Source organism: Papaver somniferum, chromosome 3, assembly GCF_003573695.1.
Source record: "Papaver somniferum cultivar HN1 chromosome 3, ASM357369v1, whole genome shotgun sequence".
NCBI lineage: Eukaryota > Viridiplantae > Streptophyta > Magnoliopsida > Ranunculales > Papaveraceae > Papaver > Papaver somniferum.
Window position 1 is genome coordinate 38802837 of NC_039360.1, and position 17725 is coordinate 38820561.

The following is a 17725-nucleotide window of genomic DNA, read 5'->3' on the forward strand; positions in this document are numbered from 1 at the left end:
TATGTAACCCTAATTTTGATGTAAACTTGATATGCAAGCAACTTGGGCAACAAGACTTCTGGAAACTTCTAGAATCTTCTTTACAGGCTTGATTAATGGGGCTTCCGTGTATTTTATACACGGTACAAACACTTTCCATTGCTTGGAAAGAAATTGTAATGCTTTGTTTGTCTTTATGAATTGTTTGGGAAATAAGAATTTCCATTTGTATGCCTAATAGGTGTGTAAGGAATTGGTCGACACCTATTAGGAAAATGATAGGTGTGTAAGGAATTGGTCGACACCTATTTGGAAATAAGAATTTCCATGCGTGGTATATAGGATACTGCCCCTTCATTTATATCTACATGAATTCGAGCTTTTATGCGTATTAGGTGTGTAAGTAATTGGTCGACACCAGTATAAACTAATAGGGTGTGTAAGGAATTGGTCGACACTCAATATAGTACATTGTTTGAAGAAGGAGTTAGTTCCATATACATGATTGTTTATTTCTGTGAATTGGTTGTGTTTTAGTGTTTTGAGAAAACATGAATTGTTTTCAAATCAATCCAATGATTACTTGAAAGTTAAATGTTATTTTCCTACTGGGCACCCCTTTTAGGGATGATGTGTTCACCCGTTCCCACTTTCAGTTTCAGAGACAGATCAGAGTTGCCCAACAAAAGCTCCGAGAAGTTGACTTCGTTAGTTGGTTATATTATGATATGTTTATTATGTTGTATATTCTATTTGTAAACCAAATGACTATTGTATATGTATCATTTGAAAGGAGTTCTTGTATATATATTTCTGACCGGGGTTAGTTTTGGGTTAAGTTTTGTAGCAGAATTATTATTGAATGCTTAAGTTTATGATTTGGTTTTTTAGCGCCTCTTTATTTAGTTAATCTCTTGGATTAATCAGCTGCTAGCTTTGGGGGTGCTACACCTAGGTTAAAGGATAATCGACTCTAGTCGCAACTAGTATCGCACAAGAAGTGTGGGGATTAGGTTTCCCAGTTGCTAGAGTTCTCCCTTATATAGTCTTCAAATCAGGGTTTGCAATCAATGTTACCTTGGTAACAAAGCATTCAATATTCGCCGTTAGATGAAAACCTGATTAGATTTAAGCTAATATCTTTCAACCGTTAGATCGAACTTAGTATGTAAGCGAGTTAAACTCAGCTTGAAATATCAAATGTGTATAAAATGAAGTCTATATAGCTACACGACTTTTGTCTCAAATATGAGATAGAGTAGAAATGGACTTCTGAGTGATAGATGAGTTTCAGTCTCCACATACCTTTTGTTGACGAAGTTCCACAAGCTCCCCTTAGTAGTTCTTCGTCTTCAATTGATGAACGTCGTGAAGTCTAAAGCTCAATTACACATTCTATCCTAGTCCGAGACATAGCTATAAGTAGACTAGAAATCAAGACTTATAGTTTTGATCACTAAACTTGACAAACAAGCTTGAGATAGTAACGCTTGCGAGTTTGACCGAGCAGTGCTCTAACACTTTCTAAATTACAAGTTTTCTTAGCGACAATTCTTGTTAGAAATGATGAGTGTCGAGTGTATTAAAGATAAGTTGGTAGTGACGAGGCAGAGAGATATACAGTGAGAGGATGGCGCACATTTTGGGGTAAATATGTAATATCATGTGTACTCAACATGGGTAGTTTGGTCGGAACCGGATGAATATATTAACCAGGTCATACCTAGCAAGGTACTGAAAGCGTGAAGCGAAGCGTGAATCGTTTTTCATTTTTAGGAAGCGATGCGTATGTCGAAGCGTGAAGCGTCGCTTCATGGTTGATGTTTGAAGCAGACGTTTTCTTATAAATAAATTATTAGTCGTAACTAATAATTATAAATTTATTAGGAAGATAATATCTATATGAATTTTATATAAGTCTAATTTTTATCAAAAACAAAGCGTGCGTACACCAGTTCAACCTACTCCAGACGAGTGGGAGGTGGGGTGTTTAATTCCCCCATAAAACATTCATATCTTTCTTTTAAAATCTTTAAAAACTAGGCGAAATTTTTAAAGCTTCATGAAAGATGCGCTTCACATGACCAATTCGGAGCGAAATGCTGAAATTTGAAGCGCGACGTACGCTCTAAAGCGTACGCTTCATGAAAGATGCGCTTCACATGACCGTTTCGGAGCGAAATGCTAAAATTTGAAACGAAGTGTACATTCTGAAACGTGAAGCGTACGCTTTTAAAAACCATGATACCTAGCAAGTTGATTATGATTTTTGCTCCCCTCGTATCACTTTTTGCTTTCCTTTCCCCGAAACAAAAATCAAATAACAGGTAATGAGTTCCGTTATGTAAAGCCCCGCCAGTTTCGTGCGAATATGAAAAGTTTCCGGGTGTGGGGCCGTGGGGGTGGGGGTGTGGGAGAGAAGCATATGTTGAAAACACCGCCCCAGGAACACCCTTTAGCCCATATAACTCAGTTACTCACCGGCACGATTTTTCTGCCATAAATTTATTCTTGCCGATTCATTATCTCATTTCTCTCAGTCAATTCTCAATTCATTATATGGGGGCTGTTTGGTAACCATTATTTAAAGGATTATCAGTCCATAATCCATTATGCAGATTATAATGGATTCTATATGCGTTTGGTAACCATTATAATAATTGCTTATTTTAATCATAATTGAAAAATCCATTATTTCCATAAACAGGAAAAAGTTGTTTTGAAAATTTATTATAATCAATTATTTTTTCTAAGAAACTCAAATTGAATTTTATCTTCTTATTTTCTCTAAACTATCAAGAGAGAGACAAAAAAACAATATACGACTAGAAAAATATAGTAGATCATTGTTCTTTCTTCTCCTTTTCGAGATCATGATTCTAAGATAATCAATTATTTGAAAAAAAATGTTTGAAAAAATTTATTTTAAAAATGATTATATCAAAATCATTTATCAATTTATGATTATTTATAATCATAAATACATAATCATAAATTTTACCAAACAGGGTCTATCAAAAAAGAAAAAGTGGATTATCTCAAATCTCTCGGTCTAAAAACGTGTAGTAATTTTAGGTTTATCTTCTCCTGAATAGAAGATGAAGAAGAAGGAGTGACGAAAAAACGCAAGCAAAAGTTAATTGGTGATCCTTCTCCATCTTCTGATTCTTCTCCATATATTCCTGACGAATTAGTACTTCAGAGCATTGTGACCCGATTACCGACTCGAAAGATATTTCAATTCAAATCTGTAAGCAAGTTATGGTGCAATTCAATTTCTAATGATTCAGGATTTGCATTGTCTCACTTCGCTCATCATCAAAATAAGACAATTTTGTCTTTTAATCTCCTTAATGTATTAGATAGAAGAGATGGTGATCTGGTAAGAAATTACTTTTTCCGGTTACAAAAGAATCATAGTCATATTTATTTATATGATTTTAAGTTATTAACAAAATCAGATCCACCAGGCCACTCGATTGAACCAGTAGGTAATTGTAATGGTTTAGCATGTGTTAAACGTCTGAGTGCTTCAGCTGGTTTTGAAGAAATTTTTATTATCAATCGTGTTACTAGGGAAACCCTTAATATCACCTGTTTAACTCCTGAGATTGGGGAAGGAAGGGGATCGTTAACATATTTGTGTCATGGTTTTGGCTTTGATTCATTGTCAAAAGAGTACAAGGTAGTACTTATTTATACAACTTCAACAGTTGATGGTGATGAGGGGTTTATCTGCATGGTGGTTACATTGGGAGGTAGATCATGGAGGAAGATAGTTACTAGTACTTGTGATATCTCGCCACCACCAGGCCACTCTCCTGTTCCAAGTAAAATGGTGACGACAATGTGGAGAGATGATCGTAGATACTCCACCACTTGTGGGAATGATCTTTTATGGATGGTTACTAATACCGGCAGTGATGATGGGAACAAGAATCAGATGTTGCTCTCTTTTGACGTTCATAACGAGAAAATACAGTTTATTCGACTCCCTCCTGAATACAATCCTCTGATCTCGACGTTCGAAAGGGATGGTTCTCTAGAAATTGCTTATCATCTTCTGGAGTTTAAAGGATATCCTTGTGTTGCACGTTCTGAAAGGGTATTGAAATATAAGATAGACAATCCAGGCTCTAATTATAGAAGATTTTGTTCTTATGATATTGAGGTTAATTTGTATATATTGGAGGACAAGATCAGGCAAACATGGATAGAGGAGAAGACTTGCAATGTTGGATTGAAGGACGGCAGCGTATCGCCTGCAAGTTTATATCGCAATCCTTTCATGCGGTACTTCAGCTCTACCATTTCTGATAACCAAGTGTCTCCTCCTACACGTATGTTCAGTTTCTCTGATCGAGTGATACTGTATTGGTTTGATGGGGGGTGTCTTATATTCTACGATTTGGAAATGAAACATCATAACCTGGTACAAGGCATCGAGTCCCACAATGTGCGAACTGGTGATGTTTTTGAGGCTAAGATGGTAGAGATCAGGCCAGACACTGCTTTTGGTGAGGATATTGATGATAGTGAATGTGATTGTCCCTGCACCGATTATCAGCTGCATGTGCAAGCGGAAAACGTGATTTCGCTGAAAACCTTCATTCCTAAAGAAGGAGAAGTTGGTGAATTTGGTTGTTCTGTTACAAATAATTTCAACAATTTGTAACTGACACCTGTAGGATGGGTGGATATGGGTAAAGAGCATCAGCTAAATGGTATGCTTTAGTTTCCTTTAGGTAGTTTTCTCCTATTTAAGTTTTATCGCAGACTTATTTTTTGTTTCAGTAATGAATAAGAAGACAGACTTTCATATGGCTAGATAACTATAGCAACTGACTCATTAACTCTTGATAATTTTAGAGACCTACAATTCCTGACCTGGATGTTTGTTGGGGTTCTTATGAAGTCTGTGTTGGATCTCAGCATATCAGGCTTCAGCTGAAGTAACTGTATTCATCCATATAGCTCACTGTTGCATCTCTAATGAATTTCTCATTCTGCCCATCTTCACGTTCATCTGAACTGCCACTACTGCTTACTTCATTACATACTAGGTAGATCATATGACCTAATTGTTTACTATTCATTTTTGTTCCTTCATACATTTGAATCCATGGAAAATATTAGAGATGATAAACTTAACACCTTTGAAATACTGTAACTTCACGCCCTGAATTGCTACTCAGGTAGTCAGGGATATCCTTCTTGTCATTTCTTATGTTTGATAATGTAATATCCTCCCTTTATAATTTGAATAGATTGTATAAAATAGATTGTATAAAATATAGCAAAATTTGAAGTAAATATCTTTACGTGGATGGGTAGCTGCCCATATCAAGTTACATAATTAGATTATTACAGTACATACTACATGGTTACTTTAAACCTAGATCCCTTCGTCAATGTTGGTTATAGGGATTTAAATCCATATTTCATATATTTCTGAAAGTAACATAGGTTTAATCATCTATCGTATATCACTTACCTGTGTTTATGATGTTAACTGCATTTTGGTGATTCTTATTATGTTCGTTGCTTCCTAGAATGGTGTTAGGGTAGATCTAAATGGCAAGCAAGTATATTTTTCCAGGGCTTACCTTTGATTTGAATCACTGTTTGACGCGCTGTGTATGAGTAACCAGCTAATATATCGTTTGTTAACTTTCTTCGAGTTGGAATGATGAGTTGGCTTGGATGTGGTTGATGTTTACGTGTTGTGGTAGATTAGAGAAAACAAATATAGGGAATGAAATCTGTATGCACCAATGGATTTTTTATTTCCTTACGCAGTATATCAAGTGGTTAATATCTCGTTATGGTAATTTCTCATGATGTCTAATTCACATTGTCACTTTATGTTCCCTTGATGGCATGGTGTCTTGTATCTATTTATGTAGCATGATGAGAATGGAAATCCTATACATCATAACTTGACAGAATATTTTATATCGAGGTGTCGTTTCGTGCTTGCACTAAAATATTACATGGTCTTGTAGCTATGACATTTCCTGTTCAAATCTTAAACGGGCATGACCTTGAAGGATCAAATTGTGTTATTCGTTAATCTCTAATTAGTATGTTCTCGAGATTTTAATGAGTTGAGTAAAGTAATGAGTTGGGATGTGTTTTAAAATGAGATTTTAATGCATTCTCACGACAGTTATAAACTCCAGTCGTAGTGAATCTGTTCCCAAGGTTTGTTGTCAAATCTTAAGTTTAGCGGATACGTTGCGATGTTATGACTACTGGCAGGTGCGAGAGCTTTTAGAGATTTTGTTGTATTTGGATAGGTTCATGTATACCATTAAGGTTTCAAGTTTGGGTGTTTCTTTCTAATCTCTACGCCAGGATACTGTGGTGCAAGTTATTATATTATGAAATTCCAATTCGTATCTTGTTTTATAGTCAATGACGTTTGTACGCTAACCGTATTTCTTAGTCATGTCATTTTCTATGAACTATAGGTTTAATTCTTATATCCTTCCTCGACTCAGCAACCCAGTGAACTTGGTTGGAGTTTAACTCCCGTGAATAAAATTTTCAGGTGTTAGGAATTGGAAAGAGGATGTTTGCTGGTCTAGTGTAGAGTGGCTGTTTGCTTCTGCCATTCCAGCATATCGTTTATTTGAGAACCCTGATTTTGGGCATACCTAAATCTTTCTAGGCATACAAAACAATAGTCCCATTTTGGGTGACCTTATAAGGGTATCCTATGGGTAGTCCAAAAATCTAAAATCAGTTTCCCTTAACATCTCTTCTTCCTTCTCTTCCTTTAGCCAAACTCTTCCCCCTCCTGCGAAAAAAAAATTCATCATCGTGATTAATTTTCGTTTCGTAAAAATTTGATCGTCGATTAAACTCAACCACATAATGACTCGTACAAAGAAAAGCAGGGACTAGGCAACCCAAATCGTCTTCTAATCCATCAATTGAAGAAGAAGAACCAATTGAAAATGAAGGTGTAGAAACTGAAAATCAACCACCAATTGAACCAGAAATTGAACCAACTGCATCTCCAGCTCCGGAAATGAGGATAAGAAAGTAAGTTTTACAAACCCAATCTCCTATTTGTTGTTTTTCATCGATTAAATGACGGTTACAGTGTTCGGTTCGGCTCAATATTGAGTTGCGTTTTTAGCCGAACTGTTCTTCACAAAAGCTTCCTGTAAGTGTATATGAACAGTTCGACATGAAATTTCAAGCCGAACCTAGTCACGGGTAGAGATGCATAGGGTTCGGCGTATTCGATAATCATAATATGTGCCGAACCTAGCACATTTACGAGGTTCGGCTATTACGATATTCTCAATATGTGCCGAACCAATAACAATATTTTAACCCAAAAAATAACAAATCGATGTCCGGCTCATACGATTTTCGAAATATAAGCCGAACCAGTAATTATTTTTTTTCCCGGGCTATTCAGGATGTTGTTCGGCTTACTATGAAACAATATGTAAAACGTAAGCCCAACCCAACCATGTTCCCTGGATTGATCTACAATTTCATTTCTTACTCTTAGTTACAAAATTTCCACCAATAATTTTGTTTTTCACCTTTTAAACGATTATGGGACTTTCTGGACTCGACATAGGGAACGATTTTCACCGTCATTTTTCTCGAAGGAACAAAAACGTGGAATAATCTCAGACATCCTGATTAGAAGCTTGACGCAACAGCAGACATGACAATAGTCATCACTCATCACATCAAAAACCAAACTAACCCAAGACTATTTAGTTATAAACTAAACTGGAATCACTCAATTTTCCTGGGCCATCGCACGCCAATCATAGCCAGGACAGGACCCATGGCTTTAACCATATTCTATACTTGGACTTTAATGGCACTGTTGCATGTACGTATAGTAGGGTTCACAAGTAAATGGACGAGTCAATTATATACATGAAAAAAGCACCGATTGTATTTATATACTTATATAGTATCATTTTGGACCCTAACATTGGATTGATTTCTCTACCAGATGCTTATCTTAGATTGATAATGAGAAACCCTACACACTCAAATGGTCAGGCTTTTATGAATCTTGTCTAGTTCCTAACTAGCTTCTACATTTATGGTTCAACATGGTCTTAATACATATCATAATTGGCCGATAATTATTTTTGCAAGGTGGCCTATGTTTCCATTGGCAATTTCTTGCCGACTAGTTGCGCTGTCAAAAGAAAATCCTAAATGTGCATTTTTGATCTAGCCGAATCATAACTAACCATCTTAACGGGAATAAGACCGTAAGAATATCTGATTTTATTCTTGAGTTACGTTCACCATAATGGATGTATGAGTTAATATCAGGGCTGCTGACATTATTGAACTCGGTCTTGAATTCTCGACGACAAGATATATAAGAATAATTTTGATAGGAAGCAAATTGTTTAGTTGTATTTATTGTATGATGTAACTTGTCTCATCTCTATACAGAGTGGTTTCCCGTAGGAACCATTGACGGACTTGATATCTTTGCAAAAACGAAAGGAAAAAGATAGATTATGAAAGTAAAATTAGTATTAGGATGAAAGTAGCATTAGCATGCCTCGTCCTCAGCCTTATCCTCAGGAAAGGGAGCCGGAGAGTTCTGATAATTAACATTCCCAGGGAGATGTAACACATGGATGCCGTTTTTGTTCCTCTATGCATTCAAATGCATGGGAGCACAGGATGCAACATGTAGCTGTAAGTTTGGCCTAATAGTGGGCACTTGGTGCTGTTCGAATTCTTTTATATTCTTTCTAATAAATTCTAGCTAGACTGTGTGTTAGAGTAGAATGAACTCTTTGATGCTTCAAAAAACATATATACCATCTGTCCCTTAAAGCCACAGTGATTAGTCAATTTTTAATTAAAAAGTTAACATTAAACTGAAGTTCGAAACTGATTTACCAGCTAGCTCCCATAACATTGCAGAAAGTGAATTTATACTACTAGTTAATACTGCATCCCCATCGTGCACTAATACTGTATACAAACAGATAATTTTCAATATAGATAAATAAATATTAATCAGAAAAATGTACTTTCTCTGTACAAAAATCAGACCCTAACCCTAAGAAACTGCAGCATTTTCTGCAATGCTGTTCACAGCTTCTTTTATGTATCAAGCCCTTTTAATTCTTTCCTAATTATACTTTCTTTTTTCTTTGGTTTACACATCCCACACCTCAAACAAACAAAAAAACACTCTTGCTTTTAGTTATGAATTGGTGGTTTTCTCCTGGCTGTTGTGTAATCCATCCCAGCTATATCGATGATATCAGGGTAATGCGCCGCACCAACATCCTCCCCATGCTCAGCCGGAATATGTGATGATGCTTTAATAGAATCAACCTTCTCTTTGTTTTCATGCAGTTTTCCGCTCCTTTTTTTGCTTGGCTTGGAACCAGCTTTAGTAGTCGAAGTTGGGGATGTTGTTGTTGCTGTCTTTGTTAAAAGTTTTCTTGTTCTCATACCTGCAATAGTAATATTGAGTTTGATCGTTTAGATTATGGGTTTTGCATGAAACTTCAAATGAATCAAGTGTTAATCAAGTACTAACAATATTTGAAGTTAATAAGACAAATAATTAAAAAAAAACAAAAAAAAAACTTGGACTATAATAATAATGGAGACAATATGTCTCGTGTTATACATGGTCACCATGCACCGTACATTAGTGATTTTTCGTAAATGGTCTTGTTATAATCTGTGACCCATTTCTCTTATTAATCAAAACTGTCCTAGCTAAATTATGAATGAGATTTTAATGGTGTTTAGGTATGTGATTTCTAGGTCCGTAATAATCTTCATGGATCATTGGTAGCCTGTGATGAATGATGATTGATCTCTTAGTGATCTTATTAGCTACTACACTAGACAATGATGATCTTCTCTCCTCGGTACCTGATGATGAGGATGAGGATAAACAATGACCATCTCTGCATATAATCACTATTTCTTCATCAACTTCCATCAATTTACTCTTCTGTTCTTCCTGCATTTCCAACAAAAATTAAATCCTCCATTAGTTCCCTCTAAGGACTTCAAAATAGAACAAAAATCTAACAAAATGAAATTCAGCTAAGTATATGTATCTAATAACCAACCTGAATTCTTTGGTTCACAAGTGAATATTGTTGGAAAACCTCTTTCTCTAAACGAATTCCTTCAAAGAACAAAAAAAGAACAACAAGAATTCAGTAACCAAAATATAAAGAATGTTTCTACAGATTAAGTAATTATCATCACTAGTGTGTACATACCTTGAACATCAACAAGAAGAAGGAAAAAGCAGAAGAAAAGAACAGAGAACGGTGCACAAGTTCTCATCATTTTGCAAGAATCTATGTGATCTGCTAAAAACACTTATAATGATCAAGAAAGTATATGATAATTGAGATCTTTGAACTTTTAAGAGATGGGAGTGTTTTGAGTGGAAGGGGTTTTGGGATTCTGTATGACATAACAAGTGATTCTTTTTGAGTATAAATAAGTATAGAAAGTACACCCACCTTTCTAAGAAAATATAGATAAAATTTAATTTTAATGGTAATAAAAATAAAATTTTGATAGATTCTAAATTTGAGTTGAAAAAAATGGTTGATTTACTTTTTTTTCTTGTATATTCAGAACTTGGCCCACTCATTAAGGAATTATGTTCCCCTTCTTGGCCCCATGTTAGGGGAATTGAATGGATTGATAGATAGATTCTTAAAAGGATGAAAATATTTTGGTTATTAGGAATTTAGGATGAATCCCATGAAAATATGGTGGTACTAAGATTACTGAGCTGTGTTTTGTCTCATTTTGTACCACCTATGATAGGGTTGTGAGTGAACCAATGTTTATGTTTATTTAGCTAGCTGGCTAACTCTTTGGTTTTTGAACTACCTTAAACCAAAACTATCTCCTAGCTATAAGTGTTTTGGCCTAACTTGGTACAGCAACCACGCATACAATGTTAGCTCAGAATGTGCCTTGTTATACGATGGGGCGTGCAAAGGCCAAAGGAAAGCATACATGCAGTCATGCACTTCTCTTCTTCATAAACTATTAAAAATGTGGTCCTGTCCTGCAAATTCTGCAATGCAGAGCATGGATGCATAACATACATATATACTCATGCGGTCATGCTTCTATTTCCAGGTCTTGAGTTGAGGTGTCTGTCAGCAGTTTTTCTTTTCAGTCAGGGTTTTTATAGCTTTACCCATCATGATTCACCAAATCAAGCTAATCAGTTATACTGTCCATTACTTTATATTTCTTTGTAGGGGGGAAATTTGTTGAGATATGAAATTTGGTAGAAACATATATATATATATAATATAGATGATGAGGATGAGTTTCACTACGCGTTTGTTTCTAGTTAATCAAAAGTCCCTTAGAAAATCAAAGGCTAGGGTCCAAATGCATACTGTTCAGCCGTAGAGAAGTGAACAGACAAAGCATGTGGAAATTCTTTGGGGTTTTCTTACATATTTGTGGTTCCTCTGCTTCAAAATTCAGGGTGTAGTTTTATCAACTCAGCGGTATAGGTCTTATCATCATCATTGTGGGGGCAACAGAGCAACTCATGTAACCCGTTTGCATGTTATGTTCATGACCAGTAATACGTACCCATTTACATATTTCTATATGTTTTTTTGTTCAAATCCATTGCATGGCAAAAACTAAGGGAGTTGGATACGCGTACCGTTGCTGTTGCTGTTGTTGTTCAGGCAGTAGTTGTGGGAATTGAATAGCCAAGCGACAAAACTAGGCCACATTTGCAACACTCATACAACACCGAGGCAACACTGAAACGCTTTCTGTTTGCACCTAAATCAAGGAGTGGAACTTACACACCTTCTGGTCTCCCAACTATCCCATGTTGCCATTAACTCGACCTAACCAAATTTGTCTGACATGGGTGCTTGTTCTCCTTCAAATAGGCACGTCCACGTGGCTGTCGATCTCAGATGGGTCCAACTAAATGACGTGGCCTGACATAGCCAAGTCGGCTATATCGAATTCACGAGGGTTGTATGTGGCTTGTGTAGCAATAAAACATTGAGAGGGTCACCATGTCGAGCATGAAAATGAAATAAGCAATAGCAGACAAAATCTCCATTTAAATTCTAGGGCCGGAATTAATAATATGAATATGAGGGTCATGATTTTATTTGTTCCTTGGCCCGGGCCAAGTGGGAGGAGAAGCCATCCATAACCATAACTGAATGTCATCGACGCATTGCAAAGCCATGATCGAAGGTAAGAGGAGATAAATAAAAATCCTACTTTATGAAATCAAAATGAGACTGAAAAGTTTAATCAGAAGATTTTATATAAGACTACGTATAAATAACTCTCTTAAGCTATTTGGTATGTGGGGTAGATGCATTATAATACGCCGTTTAACCCTCCGTCCTAGTTATTGGACATAAGAATCCACTTTAATTCTTACAATGCTTAGAGCATGATAGTTGAGTTAAGAATTTTCATTAATTATAAAAATAATAAGTTATTAAAAGTTTTACTGAATAATAATGAAATATAAAGAAGTAACTAATGAAATATTCAACTAGGAAATTAAAAAAAAAAATAGAAATAAACTCATTTATAGTATCACTCTAATCAAATGTCTAGTTCAAGTACCAGCAAAATTTTATAGGAATCATTAGATAGCTCAGTAAATTTAAACCACCTTTTTATGCATGGTTTTTGATAGAAATATCATTCTTCTTTATCATACATGGATTTTAGTATCTCACTGGAAAACTGATACTCTTTAACAGTGTTGTTTTTTGGTTGACAGCGGGAAGGAGTACGACCCTTACCCTTTCAAAAATCGAAAGGTGTAAATATCCAATGTGTAGGATATTTGTATAATCTATATTCTCAGGAAAAGAACAAAAAGAAATAAAAATTCTCAACAAAATGCAAATTTGAAAAATGAAGCCAATAGGATAAGCAAAAATCAAATGTGACTCAGAAGACATTAGTCCCACTGTCATTAAAACACTCTAATCAGTCAACCACATTTGTGTTTTGTCACACATTTTCTTTTCAATCATTTTATAATAACTGATGCACCACTTTACAAATGCCAATCCCATAATATTGTTGCGAAACAGAAAAAAAAGAAGTCTAATATTATATTCAAACTGAACTGAAACTTGGATTTCGTACTTAGAAGTTTAGAACAGAATGATACAGAGAAAACAACAATAGAAACCCATAAATCACCTCTGTAATCTTCATTAGTGTTAGTTTATTATTAAAAACCCTTACTTAAGTAGTCAGAGAAACCCTTACTTAAGTAGTCAGTCAGGTTGACCAATCAACCAAGTTCGTGCGCAACACGTGATGTCTTCATGTCAGCCCATAATTTTGCAGACAGTGAACAATCGCCATATCTGGGTTAATTTTGTTCTCAAAATAAAAAGATAATTGCAGAGGGTAAGAAAAATACACATTAGAGTTGTTTGCTTAGTTAAGAAAAATACCTCTGCAGTATATGTTCAAACCATGTTCACAACCACAAACCAGTTCAATAGCCAACAAAAATGGCATGCATGCATCAGCTGAGACCTTGGCAGTCCAAAAAAGTCCGGCAAAATTTTAACGTGATGTGTTTTTTTTTAGTGTTCCGTGCCGACATGCTTAGTGAAGCCAAATGTGACGATTAACATGATATCCGATCGCACCGTGCTTGGCCAAGATCATGTATTTTGCCGTGTTATGTCTAGAAACACTAAAATTTCAACATAGCTAGTATGATGGGCCATAAATGTACCGGTATCACCAGTTACACCTTTACAAAGACCCATATGATTCTTGCGATGATTTTTGTGACAAAAGTTGTCGAATACATGTTGGCTCAACCAAGCACCGTCCATGATACGATCCATATATATGCCATAACGGTTCCCCCTTAAATTGACTATGTTTGATGTCTCTTCTTGAAACCTATCACATGTTCATGATCATGATTATGATTGTGCGTAGTGATAATTGTTTCATCTACTGCAAGTAACCAGATCTCTAATGGAATGGGTCCAAGTCCAACGCTATGTATAAGCGTACCACTATAATTTTCTAAAGTTTCTTTGTAGCATCAGATAAAACACCAACATGCCAACATGTATATAACCAGTAAGAATGGAAATTCTTCAACTTGTCTGAAATATGTCACATGGCATTTAAGTCATGGTATGATAAATTGGCCCAACATCTTGAATTTCTTGATTCCTCTCAAGATATGTCTACAGCCGATAACAACACATCTGTAAAAGTCCAGATGGTGGTGTTTATTGCGAAAGCTGCATGCTCTGTATTGGTAGTTCTAAACTCGGCGTATGCCTTACTGTTGGTGATTCGAATAGAAGAAGACCAACAGTACCTCGATCCCTACTTATTTTGGTCTGTTTTCTTTCAAAAACCAAATCAAGCCACCACTTCATTGAGTGTTTAGCCGGCCAAACGGCTGTTTGTTTTTACTTGTTCAACAAATGTATATGTGCGGTTAAGAGAAAAGAAAACAAATCTAAAATTATGTTAGGACTGATTTGTTAACCGCGTCAGCCTTTGCCTTTGATCTCGAGGAGCCAGACCGGCCGAAACCAACAGCAGTGTCCAAATGAATCGAAGATCTAACGCGGCCCTATAAAGCCCTCTTATTTATACGGTGAGCGTGGATCGAACGCGCGACCTTCAGATGTTCAGTCTTTTTTTTTGATCAGACAGCAGCGGGAATTGAACTCCTAACCTATCACTTGGGAGTTAAACCCCCAGTTGGTTAGTCAGATGTTCAGTCTGACGCTCTCCCACATGCGTGCGACCCAGTCGTTGAACTCTCTATAACAAGGGTCAGCCACTAGTTATCTGTATAAATCACTGCCTTTATACTAACTAGAACTAGATTGTCTATACGGGATCTTAAATTGATTTACTTCATCATGGTTTATACTAAGGGTAACTCCTATATAGTATGGAGGTAAAATCATCCATAATTTAAGGAGTGTCCACGTATATGTGGACCCTTAGCAAAGAGTGGAGCAAAAGCTCACTATGGCCAAAAATGAAAAAAGTTGATCCATCCGGTATTCCGTTTAGCAAGTGGCCGGTTTGGAAAAAAATGAAATTTGCAACGGCAGAAAGATGTTACTGATTTGAAGAAAATACTTAATTGAGTTAGCAACGCTTATAAACGTTCTCATTGCTTTCATACGAAAAAAATAAATAAAAACTCCAACCGGTCATTAAGTGACCGGATGAGGGAAAAAAAAACAGATCTGGACACTTGAAGTCCGGATGGTGTATCCGGTCACTGTTTGAACGGATGGACTCTCCATAGCATCTTCCACATATTTGAGGGGTTCTTTCTAGACTTCACAAACATACGGATGTTAAAATCATCCATAATAGCACTTTTTGGTCCATAAGATGTGGATTATCACAAGGATATGGATGGTCTTTTGCTCCAAAGAAGTTGCCTTAAGTAGGAGCTTATACTCAGACTTACACCTCTTAGTATCGCTTTAGGATTGAGTAAGGAGTTTATAATTTTAGGCTAGGTGGTTTTTATCTTCCTTAGACGAAATCCAATCTTCACACTAGGCCGAGTCAAATTTATTTTCTTTTCAAGCCGAATCCAGTTATACTAGTATTTTTTTTTCCTTGTCGAACCTAGCACTGAGAGTACCAAAAGTGTATGGCTTCTTATTCCTACTAAACTAGAACACCGTTGTAACGATGGGGAGGACCGACCAAGAAAAACGAAACACCGTTGATTGTATAACGCGTTATGCATCTTTTTTTGTTCGAATATTATTTTTGAGGCATAATATGTTATGCATCCTTTGTGGTGGTTTGCATAATGGCTATGCATTTAGTTTTGAAAATTATGCTTAAAAAGGATAATTATCTTTGAATTTTCCATAAAAACTCTAAATTTGATATTGTTGTTTGTACTCATTGTATAGATCTATTTAAAATCTTTCCAACGAGATAAAATTTATAAAATTCCAAGGTACGGATCTTTAGATATGTTACATTTTAGTTTGATTGCAGATTATACCCCTGGAAAAATAAGATACATAATAATTGGACTAAAAGGAAGGGGTACTTTCGATTTTTTAGTAGTAACTATTCAAATCCTTTTATCAAATTGCATATTTGCGTTAGGCTTTCTTTTACAAAAAAATGCGTTAGGCTTCCTTTTACAAGAAAAAATGGCCGTAAAAAAGACTCCCTCTCTCCGTCAGCCCAATTAATCACTGCAAAAAAAATGGATCTTTGAAAAATTACCAACGGTAACTAATTGGACTATGCTTAAATCTTAAGGTTTTCAAATTTTCATTTGTTAACTTAACCGCCCCTAATTTTATTTTATTTTTTTGATACGTTACGGTGGTTAGATGCGGCCCCTAAATACTATACTAGTAATTAGGTTTCGAACCCTTACCTCCTCATAGGGAGCATGAGAACCACCCATCGTTCGGTTTTCCCTATACATTAGACAACTAATGATTCCAAAAAGAACAGGCAGTCCGACAAAAATAAATTGTTCTTTTCAAATGCATATCTTGAAAACACTGTTCTAGGGACACCCATTAGCCCATCCGTATAACTCATACTCACCGATGATAAGTTACGATTCTTCTCCCATGAATTAATCCGATGATAAATCTCTGGCTTCTAAAAACTCTGGCTATTTTGGGACGTAGAGTGATTATTCGGGGTTTAATATTAAAAAATAAAAATGGTCATTAAGAAGTAATCTTTAAAAACCATTTATCCACCTATTTATATATTAATGGTTAATAGGCCCTTATTTATTAGTGATGATTAATTAAGTTAGAATTAGTTAAATCAATTAGTGTTTGAGTTTAGTTTTCTGTTAGGATTAAAGTAAAAATTCATTTCCTCTTGTAATATTTGGAGGGAAAGGAGAAGTAGAAGAAAAAAAGAAAAACAGGATTTGTGATTTTCTTAGCAAAAATGAAACTTTATAGTGACGATGAAGACTCTAGTAGTGATGAAGAAATGGGTGCATCAGATAATCTTGATTTCAATCCTACCGATTTGGATTATTTGTTGAATGAAGAAGAGCATGTCAACAAAAGCATGCTTGAGGAATTATTCAAGCAAAAGAACAATATCGCAGGGAAGAAGAAGGTGATAATGCTTCCAACGGGCAGGTATGCGATCTAAAGATCTCCAAATGCGTATCTGAAGCGATTGGAGGAATTGGTCGGTCCGGATCAAATGAAGGGTCTCCATGTGTTGGAGGTAGCATTCCACCACTGTCAAGTCATGGACCGGTTCCTCTAGCCCCTTTTCTATGAGTTGGTGTTTCATATGACCGACATAAGACTCGACTTGTTAGATATTACGAAGGTTCAGTGAGGACTGCAGCTTTTTCAGAATCAGTTTATGCAGGAATTACTATAAACCGATCCTGAATTGAAAGAGGAATCGGTTTACTCAGGAATTACTATAAACCGGTTCTGAACAAAACTTTCCTGGGAATTCATTCACATGTAATCGGTCTATGTGGACGACAATGTAATCCGATTCTTGATGAAATAAATTATAGAAAAACAGACAACTTTTAATTCCTTAATCGGACTAATATGGTCTAACATGATCCTATTGTGGTTCACTTCCACTTTGCATAAACTCTTAAAATTTAAACTAGCACGGTAACAGACTATCACATTGATCTTGTAATTGCATAAAACGAAATTTCTCTATTTATTAG

At 35.8% G+C, this 17725-nt stretch overlaps 2 protein-coding genes across 2 annotated transcripts; one reads left to right on the forward strand and one right to left on the reverse strand.

Moving 5' to 3' along the window:
• The first annotated feature begins 3078 nt into the window (after window positions 1–3078).
• Window positions 3079–5245, forward strand: LOC113355922. The gene is made up of 2 exons (XM_026598906.1): window positions 3079–4703; window positions 4849–5245. Exon 1 carries the CDS (start codon window positions 3719–3721, stop codon window positions 4652–4654), a length of 936 nt encoding a protein of 311 aa, XP_026454691.1. The 5' UTR covers window positions 3079–3718; the 3' UTR covers window positions 4655–4703; window positions 4849–5245.
• Window positions 5246–8954: 3709 nt separating this feature from the next.
• LOC113361163 lies at window positions 8955–10448 on the reverse strand. The gene is made up of 4 exons (XM_026604499.1): window positions 10245–10448; window positions 10089–10147; window positions 9886–9976; window positions 8955–9455 (listed from the first exon to the last, which is right to left on the reverse strand). The coding sequence occupies exons 1-4, from the start codon at window positions 10312–10314 to the stop codon at window positions 9196–9198; spliced, it is 480 nt and encodes a 159-aa protein (XP_026460284.1). The 5' UTR covers window positions 10315–10448; the 3' UTR covers window positions 8955–9195.
• Window positions 10449–17725: the final 7277 nt, after the last annotated feature.

Bases quoted from the DNA above. Each gene is read 5' to 3' on its own strand.
- LOC113355922 (XM_026598906.1), top strand. From the start codon at position 3,719: ATGGTGGTTACATTGGGAGGTAGATCATGGAGGAAGATAGTTACTAGT.
- LOC113361163 (XM_026604499.1), bottom strand. From the start codon at position 10,314: ATGATGAGAACTTGTGCACCGTTCTCTGTTCTTTTCTTCTGCTTTTTC. The intron at 10,148-10,244 runs GTATGTACACAC...TGTTCTTTGAAG, and splicing joins TCTTCTTGTTGATGTTCAAG to GAATTCGTTTAGAGAAAGAG. The intron at 9,977-10,088 runs GTTGGTTATTAG...TTGGAAATGCAG, and splicing joins TTGTGAACCAAAGAATTCAG to GAAGAACAGAAGAGTAAATT.